This window comes from Mercurialis annua, linkage group LG5 (genome assembly GCF_937616625.2).
Source record: "Mercurialis annua linkage group LG5, ddMerAnnu1.2, whole genome shotgun sequence".
NCBI classification, from domain to species: domain Eukaryota; kingdom Viridiplantae; phylum Streptophyta; class Magnoliopsida; order Malpighiales; family Euphorbiaceae; genus Mercurialis; species Mercurialis annua.
Window position 1 is genome coordinate 42,049,638 of NC_065574.1, and position 10,749 is coordinate 42,060,386.

The window sequence follows — 10,749 nt, forward strand, 5'->3', positions numbered from 1 at the left end:
TGATAGCTAGATGACACGTCGAATCCTTAGAATTCAATCCTTCAAAGTCAAAAACTTTAATCAAATGATTTCTGAAATTTGAACAGCGAATAAAATTGGCTAGAGCACGACGAACCAAACATGTCGTTTTGGGCTGATATTTTAGTCGTATATTTGATTTGTTTTCGGCCGAATTTTTCAAAACAAAACCGGTAGAGTTGAAGAGCACACTGATAGCTTCGATTTGACATAAAGAACGTCAAATTCCAATATCGGAGTAGAGAGATATCGACCAAACATACTCGACGTATCAAAACCGCTAATTAAAGAATATAACGATAAAAGAAGAAAAACGTTATATAAGCATTTCCTATATATAGACATATACATCGTCATGTGTCACTGCGCATGTGCTCCACGTGTCGATGCGCATGCCCGCCGCATGTCTCCGCTCATGCTTCGTCACTTGTCTCCTACTCACGCATCACCACGTGTCGCCACTCTTGTATCGCCACGTGTTCGTAATCACTATCTTCTATATCCTTCAATATTTTACGACCAAAATTTCGTATTTCGACGTTTTAATATTGGGGACTTTGTCCGAAACTTTTACCTCTCCATTTAGAGATGCATATTGATATTAAATTTCTTAAGTTTTTTTTAGTTCCACTCACACCCGCTTTAACGAATTATAATTTTCAAATTAAACTATTATTTTGTGATAAGTAAATTAGACCCGCTTCGGTCTATATCTTTAATATCTTAACTTATAATTAGCCTCCTTGACATTAATTATCGCAAATCAAAACACGTGACATAACTTTAATACCTTAAAAATACGGGGTATGACAGTGGTAGTCCTAAGATGTCTTTGATTAGCTAAATTAACGTGGTTAATCCTTTAACCTGTTAATATTGGATCTGGCATGTTTTTTTAAAGCAGTAAACAGTGTTGACTGGCCCATGTACAGTTGGTATACATACAAGGTTAGAGATACTTTTATACCTTGTTAACTTTTTGAGTGCCATGCACGCGCGTGGGTTTGATCGTTAATGTAGTCAGAATTGGTTCTCGATAAGAACACGGAATGTGCGCCTCGTCGATACAGTTCTTTCGGTTGAAACCACGGTTAATTCCAAGTTTTGGTGAATCTGAAATCAGCTCTAGAAGTTGCTGAGTTTGCGGGCCTCGTGGTCGTGGGCCCGGTTTATATTTTATGGTACATCAGTGGATTTCGGAGTCCGTTTTATATCGGGTCTGGCCCGTTACAGTGCGAATAATTAAAGTACCTAAAAAATTCTATTTATGGGTCTAAACTGAGCCTAATTCTGAGCCCATAGGAGCTCGAAAACCTAAATTGAAGTTCTGGATCGAAGTTTAGAGATTTGGGAAGCATGTTCTGGGAAGCTGGAGTGAGAACACGGTGCCGGCTGTTTGGAGTGGTGGCGCCACCCTTTGTTCTAGTGACGCCGCCGATTTTTCAGCTCCATTTTTCGTCAAAAATAGTCAAAACGCATAAAATCGAACAAAGAATTCAAAAATATTAGTCTGTAAGTGTTTAAACGTGATTTGAACATCATAAATATGGATTTACAACAACTATTTAATGGCAAAATTCACTAAGAGCACCTAGAAACATACATTTTAAGGTTTCTAATTGATTATTTTATGAGTTTGAACACATAAACATCTAATTAACAGTGATTAACATGCTTTTATTCGATTTTATGGCAATTTGACAAAACTTTGAATTCACTAAAAATGGCAATTTTATGGCAAAAGTGATAAATAACTAACATACACCTTAATTCACATAGATTCAGCAAATATGATGATTATGGGATACAAATTAACATGAGACATTAAGAGGGTCGTCAGAATTACCGGTCTGAGTCCTTGGCTCGTTTGTTAGCGAAGTGGATGCGAAATCCAGCTTCGAGTCTGTGCAGGCTGCGTTCTTAGAGAAGTAACACGTACTTAGTGTTATCTGGTCTAGAATCAATTGCAATTTTGGTATGTGTATGGTTCGGCCTATGCTAAGGTTTTTTAGGGGGGGGGGGATCGAATTCGCTAATGATTTTTTACCTATCTGGTCCGACCACTGACTAAGATATTTTAAGGTTGTTTATATAGTGGTCTACTTAGGGTAAGAGTTTGCTATTGTCTATTTACAGTTTCATTATGTTAGAGTTTGAATTTAGATGGAAGAAGTGTTAGGTGATATGCTTCTAAGATTAGGATTAGGTTTTTAATTAATTAATTAGAATTTTCCATTTAATTTTCGGATTTTGGCTTACTAGTTAAGCAAAAAGATGCTAAAAGTCATTTCAGGTGCCTATAAGTGTCAAAAAGGCTTTTGGGACCCTATGGGTTTGATTATGGTCAATTTTAGTCCTTAAAAGTTGCAAATTGACCCATAAACTTTTAAGACATTGCAATTAGTCCAATTTCTAGTCTTAGACTACAATCTTTTTGGATTTTTATAGGCTATTTGCGGCTAATTACGTGTTCATCCTCCACGTTTACAACTATGCACAAATTTTGCCTGCTTAAATTCCCGCAAGTAAATCGATAGCTTGTCACCCGGACGGATATCTCTGGAAATCATCATTGGACGCTTCAGTCCTTCATCACTTTTTACATGTCCAGAAAATAGGTGTCTACAGTTTGCCCCCTCTTTAACGAGAATTGACAAAATAAGTTAATTCTTGTTAAAGAAGTGACTTGCTATTAAACAAGTGACAAGGATACTGTAGACACGATAGGTGCGAAATACACCTATGATTTAGAGTCTTTTTCCCATGCGCTTGTTGCATTTTGATATGATATTTATATATGTTTGTGTGCTTATTGTGTGTGTTAGCATTTCAGAAACAACGCAGTAATACGAAGTGTTTTGGGCATAAAGAAGGAAGAATCCAAGCATCAAGAAAAAAGCGGAGTCGTAAAGCGAAGATTTGAGCAATAGATTGCTGAAACAAGGGAGGGCTCGATCGAGCCCTCCACTTATGAGATGGGGCTCGATCGAGCACCTAGTGCAAATGATTCCAGCAGCTCCTTAGGAGCAAGGGCTCGATCGAGCCCTCCCTTTTAAGTGGGGAGCTCGATCGAGCCATAGGGAAAATAACCTTAGAATTTGAATTTAAGACAAGACAAGACTCAATGGCCCACTTCTGGATTTAGCCCAACATAGCTCTTGTACTAGGTGTTTTGTTTCTTCTTTTGTCTAGCCTATATAAGGCACTTATCTTATTTTACATGTAATAACTTTAGACAACTTTTAGCTAGAGAAATATTCCTTGTGTAGAGAATTTTCTTAGGGCTTTGTGCCATCATCTTCAAGCTTTTCATTCCTCCATTATTGAATGTTTTTGAGTTTTAATTGACGGTTGAGTTCATTTATTATTGATATTATTCTTGCTTTGAATGCTTGCTTTTGGGTTTCCTACAAAGGTAACTAATCTCTACTCTTTAATGTTTAGTTGTCTATTAATTAGTTGTGTTGTGAACTTAGCCATGATTGGCTAAGCCCCCTTTGTTTGGGGGTTGGAATGAAAGATTAAATGTTGTGTTAAATGTGATATGCTTGATTTGGGTAGTTTAACTTGTGCTAATCTTGATGCTTCATGCTTACCTAGGATTAGCTATCCTAGGTTTGATTATAGTTTGTTTAGTACACTGAGAGGTGGCTAATTGAATGTATCTACAAGATTAGGAGCCTATTATTTGGCACCGTGACAATGGGTTAGAGAATAGGTGACCCCAGAATTGATTGATTAATCACATTCCTTTAATTACCGATGTTTAGGATCACGAGAGTGGACTATATGTTTGTTGATTGATTGAATGTGGTTTTGTTGCTCTTTAAGGCTCGAGAGAGCGGGAGTAGAGCTATAGAAGCAATTCGGTCCTTGTCCATACCAAAATTGCATATCCCGTGACTACAACGTTTAGGAATAGTTCCGACCCCTAGACGCCTTTCCTTATTGGTTAAACTCGTTGTTAATCTAGTTGTTTTATTTGCAATTGTTTAGTTGATTAGTGCAATATTTAGTTGTTAATCGTGTTTGAACCAAATCATCGTTTTATTACTAGACGAATTAGGATTTGAACTAAAATCATTCTCGCTTAACCTCTATCCTCGTGGGTTCGAAAACCCGGACTTAAAGTCCATTGTATTACGAGTTGGTATTTATATCAACAAGTTTTTGGCGCCGTTGTCGGGGATAGTGTTGTATAAAGAAGATTGAGAGTACTTTGAATCTTGGTCGAATTAGCGTTTTTTTTTGTTTTACTACTTGTCTATTTTCTGTTTTTCGTGGTTTATGCGTGGTTTGCTTGTTTTCGCTTGTGTAGGAAATCAACTCTAGTATATGCACAAAACACGTCGGGTCAATCTCCCACTCGAACCATTCCAAGACAATTTCGGTAGCTTCAAAAGGAATGTGAGGCGGGAAAATCATAGACCCGCAATCACTACTAGAAAACAACGTTTTAGCGACGAATTTTAGCGGCAGATACAATTTCTGTCGCTATTTTTTTGGTTAGCGACAGATTTAGCGGATCTACCCATTTAAATTGGCGGGAGTACTCCCGCCAATTGTATTGATAAAATTTAGCGACAGATTTAACTATTGGCGGGAATTCTCCCGCTTATTTTTTGGCGCAATTGACGGATTTTAAAATCCGTCGCTAAATTACGCCTTTTGCGACAGAATTTAGTGACGGATTTCAAATCTGGATTTCAAATCCGTCACTAATTTGCGCTGTCAAAAAAAAATTTAAAAATGTATTAAAAAATAATTATTAAAGTTTTTAATTAAATTGATATTATTTCAATTTAATTTTTTTATTTATAAAATAATAATTAAACCTTATTTATGAAATAATAATTACAGATTATTTATTTATTTAAGTATATAAATATTTTAATAAATTATTAAAAAAATTATTTTAGAAGGTGGGATTAAATTATGGAAACAAATATTTTTTGTTTAGTTACATTTAAGTATAATATACATAAATATATGATATGAATATGAGCTGGTTAAGGTGGAGTGACGCGCGGGAGAACTACAAGGTTAAAGAGTTTTGAGTGGGAGCAATGGAAGGATGGATGACCTCCTGGGAAGTTTGCGAAAATCGACAGGTGGGTGCTGGTGGGTGATCTAACGCGGGTGGGTGAGTGATGGAGAGCACAGATGGGTGATTGATTAAATAAAAAATTTATTTTACAATTTAATTTTAAAAAATTACTGATGGATTTAAATCCGTCGCTAAATCCGTCGGATTTAGAATTCCGTCGCTTAAATGGAGACCAAAATCCGTCGCAATTTTTTTTTGTTATTATCAAACTTTGCGACCAAAATTTTAACGACGGACTGTTCCGTCGCAAATCCGTCGCTAAACGTGTTTAGCGACGGATTTTGGTCATTTGGCGACGGAAAAATTTATCGCTAAATCACTGTTTTCTAGTAGTGAATCATGGAAAATGTGGAAGATGACTATGAGGAAGAGAGGTATCATCCTCAAGTTGAGGGAAGGGGACAACATCACCCACCTCCTCCTTCTCCACTTGATGATGGGGACCAACATCAAGGGCAAGACCGCCCTCAAGCGCAAGACCAACAACCGCTGAGGCAAACTTTGGAAGACTTCTTCCTCCCGGATGTGGATAATGCCACGTATGGATGTTTTGCTCAACCGGTCCAAGCGGCCACTTTTGTAATAAAGCCGAGCACGATCCAACTCCTAGAGAATCGGTGCGCATTCTATGGGTTGGCAAGTGAAGATCCAAATGTCCACATTCCTAAATTCTTGGGAGTCCTAGACACATTCAAGCTTCACAATATCACCGCCGACCAAATCAAGATTAGGATGTTTCCTTTCTCCTTAAGAGACAAAGCGAGCTTGTGACTTCACTCACTACCAAACGCTTTGATTCACAATTGGAGGGATCTCGCCCAAGCTTTCCTCAAGAAATACTTTCCGATGGGTAGGACCGCCAAATTGACAAAGGATATTATTGACTTTTACCAATACGATGGGGAATCTCTCTATGAAACTTGGGAGAGGTTTAAGGATTTCCAAAGACATGTCCCTCACTATCGTAAAAAGAGAACATGTGTTGCAAATATTTTATGATGGCTTGAGTGAGACAACAAGGGCTACCATTGATGCAAAAGACATATGAGGAAGCCAACGATTTGATTGAGAAGTTAGCCGTGGTAAGTAGTGATTGGTCCTCGGATAGGAGAAGACCACCGGCCCGAAAGTCGGTGATGACACTTGACCAAGTACAAGAATTTGAAGCCATAAAAGTTAAGAATCCATCTCTACAAAGAAATTGGATGCCCTCAAGAAGCAAGTGAATCCGAGGAGTGCTCTGGTCGCATATGTGCAAGTGGGATGTGAGCATTATGGGGATTACAATAATTCTAATGGAAAATGCTTTCCACGGGCCAAGCATAGAGTGAGCAAGTGAATTATGTTGGTCGGCAATGTTAAGCAAATGACCCATATTCGAACACTTACAACCCCGGTTGGAGAATCATCCTAATTTTTTGTGGATAAACAATGATGGGCAAGGTAATGTTCAAGCTCATCAACAAGCGGGGCCACATTTCCAAGGTGGCAGTAGACCTCCACAACAACAACAAGGTAACTACCATAACAATCACAATCATGGGAACAACTTTGGTGGTAGGGCTCAACACCCTCCCGGGTTCCAACCACAAAGGAGCTTGGAGGAGGGGAGTAAGATGGACAAGTTATTGGAGAAATTTGATAAAATGGAACAAAGCGAGAAGAACCAAACTTTCACTATCCATCATCTTGAGACCCAATCTCACAAATGGCACTTGCACTCCAAGGGAGAGCTCAAGGTGGATTGCTATCTACTACTGAAAACAATACAAGGGAGAAACTCAAAGCGGTTGAACTTAGAAGTGGGAGAAACCTTGAAAAGTCTAATGGCAAGGGGCATAGAGTGGAAGAAAAGGAGCCTAATATTGAGGCGAATGTTGCTAGCTCTAGCCAAGAGTTATCCAAGGCTAGTGAGGAGGTGGTAATTGATATTGAAGAGCCTTATGTGAGAACACCACCACCTCCACCATTTGTGCCTAAGGTTCCATTCCCAAGCCGGCTAAGAAAGGTGTCGGATAATCAAAAGTTTCACAAGTTTCTTGAGATCTTCAAGAAGCTTCAGATCAACCTTAGCCTAGCATATGCTTTGAGGGAGATGCCCCAATATGCTAAGTTCTTGAAGGATATCATCACCAATAAGAGGAGTTGGGACAATGGTGCAACTATTGCCCTTCCGGAGAGTTGTAGCTCAATCATCTTGAGTGACTTACCGGCTACGTTAAAAGATCTAGAGAGTTTTTCTATACCTTGCACTATTGGAAACATGAATTCTATCAATTTTTTATGTGATTTAGGTGGTAACATAAATCTTATGCCTCTATCTCTTTTCAGGATGCTTTTTAGGGATCAAACTGTGAAGACTACCTCGATGGTACTCCGACTAGCCAACCACTCCTTGAAGAGGCCGTATGGTATTGTTGAAGATGTGCTTGTGAAGGTGGATAAGTTTATATTTCCAGTTGAATTTGTTATCTTGGATTATGCTGTAGATTAGGAATGCACCATGATCTTAGGGCGACCTTTTATGAACACCGGGAGAGCTCTAATTTATGTGCATGCCGGGAAGTTAACCTTGAGAGTCTATGAAGAAATGGTTGATTTTGATATGAAGAAAGTAATGAGGGCCACCATCGAGGAGGAAGATTGCATAAGGATTGATTTGGTGGATGAGATTGTGGAAGAGCAACTTCAAGACAATGTGAAAGTGTTGAATCAAGCCAAGGGAGAGATTTTCAAAAGATTTGAGCTTTCAATTGAGGAGCTCGATCGAAACCCATTACAATTCGATCAAGCCCCTCAACTGAAGGAAATTTTTGTTTCTTTTAACCCTAAGGGCTCGATCGAGCCTTTCCTTTTAATGAAAGGCTCGATCGAGCCCCATAAGTTAAAAGAAAGAAAAATTCTTTTTTCTCAAATCTCTCAAGTCACATTTCAATCTTAGGTTCCAAATGATGAATACACCGAGAAAGATGAACCTAAACCGAAGGAATTGACCAAGAGCAAGGGTGTGCCACCACCATCTTCCGAGGTACCGACAATTTTTGAAATGAAGCCGCTTTCGCCTCATGTCCGGTATGCTTTTGTTGGAGAAAACGAAACTCTACCTATCATTATCTCCAACAAGCTTTTTAAAGATCAAAAAAGGAGGATTGTACAAGTAGTGAAGAGTCATGTGTTGGCCATGGGATGACAAATCTCCAATATTCGAGGGATAAGTCCTCAAGTGGTCATGCATAAGATCCACCTAGAGGATGAGTCCAAGAAGTGCACTCAAAGACAAAGAAGATTGAATCTCAACATGAAGGAGGTAGTACACAAGGAGATAGTCAAGCTCTTAGACAACAGAATCATCTATCCTATCTTGGATAGTGGATGGGTGAGCCCCATTCAATGTGTACCTAAGAAGGGGGGAATGACCATCATTGAAAATGAGAAGGGGGGGGGGGAATCTCTACCCGAAAGGTGATCGGTTGGAGAGTATGCATAGATTACCGCAAGCTAAATGTGGTATCGAGGAAGGATCATTTTCCTTTGCCCTTCATTGACCGAATGTTAGAGAGAGTAGCGAGCCACAAAATCTATTATTTCTTTGATGGGTACTCCAGATCCAATCAAATCTTGATCTTTTCGGATGACCAAGAAAAGACGACGCTCACTTGCCCCTACGGGACCTTCGCGTATCGGCGGATGCCCTTTGGGTTGTGCAATGCCCCCGCAACCTTTCAACGATGCATTACCTCGATCTTCAATGACATGGTGGAGGACATAATGGAGGTATTTATGGATGATTTTTCTGTTTTTGGTGATTCGTTTGATGGTTGTTTGGCGAATGTTGAGCGTGTGTTGATAAGGTGTGAGGAAACCAATTTAGTACTTAATTGGGAAAAGTGCCATTTCATGGTAAAAGAGGGTATTGTGCTTGGGCATATGATATCGGAAGCAGGAATTGAAGTGGACAGAGCGAAGACGGATGTAATTGTGAAGTTGGTTGCTCCGGTTACTGTCAAAGGAGTCCGGGCATTCTTGGGCCATGCAGGTTTTTATCGGCGCTTTATCAAGAATTTCTCATCCATTGCAAGGCTGTTGACGAATCTACTAGTGAAGGATGCCCCATTTGAGTTCACAAGAGAGTGCTATGTTTCATTTGAGAAGTTGAACAAAGCACTTGTGACCGCTCCTATTATCTCATATCCGGATTGGAGTTTACCTTCTGAGCTCATGTGTGATGCTAGTGACCAAGCTCTAGGGTGTGTGTTGGGGCAACAAAAGGAGAAGCGAGTCCATGTGATCTACTATGCTAGTAGAACCATGGCAGCGGCTCAATTGAACTATACCACCACGGAAAAAGAGATGCTAGCCGTTGTGTTTGCTCTTGATAAGTTTCGGTTATCTCTTCTTGGGGCCAAGAAAATTGTTTCACCGATCATGCGGCGTTGAGGCATCTCTTTGCTAAGCACGACGCGAAGCCCCGCCTAATCCGGTGGATTCTCCTTATGCAAGAATTTAATGTTGAGATTAGAGATAAGAAGGGAACGGAGAATGTGGTGGCAGACCACTTATCAAGATTTGAGAATCTGGGGCCTATTCCAATTGGGGTTGAGATAAATGAGAGATTTCCGGACGAGATGCTCATGCCCATTTCCGAGTTAGCAACACCTTGGTATGCCGACATTGCCAACTAGCTTTCTTCGGAAATTTTACCTCCTAACTTGACTCACCATCAACGAAATAAATTCATATCCGATGTTAAGAGGTATTTTTGGGATGGGCCCTATTTGTTTAAGATTTATGGAGATGAGATGCTAAGGAGGTGTGTAGCTTTGGGAGAAATGATGCCTATCTTGAGCTCTTGTCATGATTCCGAGTATGCTGGGCATTACGGGTCGGCAAGAGCCGCTGCTTGAGTTCTTGAAAGCGGGTTCATTTGGCCGACTCTATTTTGAGATGCTAAGGAGTTTGTTGAGCATAGTGACCGGTTCCAAAGAGTGGAAAACATTTCGAAGCGAGATGAGATTCCCTTGACTACTATCCAAGAAGTGAAGATTTTTGATGTGTGGGGGATTGACTTTATGGGGCCCTTTCCAATATCTTATGGGAACACTTACATCTTGGTATGCATGGATTATGTATCGAAATTGGTAGAAGCGGAGGCTTTACCTACAAATGATGCCAAGGTTGTTTTACGTTTTCTCAAGAGGCTTGTAAATCGGTTTGGTACACCAAGAGTCATCATAAGTGATGGGGGATCATATTTTTGCAACCGGCAATTTGAAGCCTTAATAAAGAAGTACAATGTATACCACCGAGTTGCGATCCCATATCATCCCCAAATTAGTGGGCAAGTAGAGGTTTCCAACCGGAAAATGAAGAGAATCTTAGAGAAGACGGTGAATGGGTCTCAGAAGGATTGGTCCTTAAAATTGGATGATGCATTGTGGGCGTATAGGACGACTTACAAAACTCCACTTGGTATGTCCCCTTTTCGAATTGTGTATGGGAAAGGATGTCACTTGCCGGTAGAGTTGGAGCATAAGGTGTATTGGGCAATCAAGAAGTTGAACTATGATTTCAAGGAGGCGTATGAGAAGCGTTTATTACAACTAAATGAATTGGATGAATTCTAG

General features: G+C 39.8%; 2 protein-coding genes and 1 non-coding gene across 3 annotated transcripts; 2 read left to right on the forward strand and 1 right to left on the reverse strand.

The window, feature by feature from the left end:
- Positions 1-5,986: 5,986 nt before the first annotated feature.
- LOC126685189 (small nucleolar RNA R71) lies at positions 5,987-6,093 on the reverse strand. Its single transcript, XR_007643302.1, has one exon. It is a non-coding gene; the product is annotated as a small nucleolar RNA R71 (small nucleolar RNA).
- A 740-nt stretch (positions 6,094-6,833) lies between these two features.
- On the forward strand, positions 6,834-7,619 carry LOC126681868 (uncharacterized). Its single transcript, XM_050377421.1, has one exon. The coding sequence runs from the start codon at positions 6,834-6,836 to the stop codon at positions 7,617-7,619; it is 786 nt and encodes a 261-aa protein (XP_050233378.1).
- A 1,999-nt stretch (positions 7,620-9,618) lies between these two features.
- On the forward strand, positions 9,619-10,749 carry LOC126681869 (uncharacterized). The gene is made up of 3 exons (XM_050377423.1): positions 9,619-9,785; positions 9,879-9,989; positions 10,095-10,749. The coding sequence occupies exons 1-3, from the start codon at positions 9,619-9,621 to the stop codon at positions 10,747-10,749; spliced, it is 933 nt and encodes a 310-aa protein (XP_050233380.1).

Coding starts and splice junctions, on each gene's coding strand:
- LOC126681869 (XM_050377423.1), top strand. CDS start 9,619: ATGCAAGAATTTAATGTTGAGATTAGAGATAAGAAGGGAACGGAGAAT. Junction 9,786..9,878: donor TCCGAGTTAGCAACACCTTG/GTATGCCGACAT, acceptor CGATGTTAAGAG/GTATTTTTGGGATGGGCCCT. Junction 9,990..10,094: donor AGCTCTTGTCATGATTCCGA/GTATGCTGGGCA, acceptor TGTTGAGCATAG/TGACCGGTTCCAAAGAGTGG.
- LOC126681868 (XM_050377421.1), top strand. CDS start 6,834: ATGGCACTTGCACTCCAAGGGAGAGCTCAAGGTGGATTGCTATCTACT.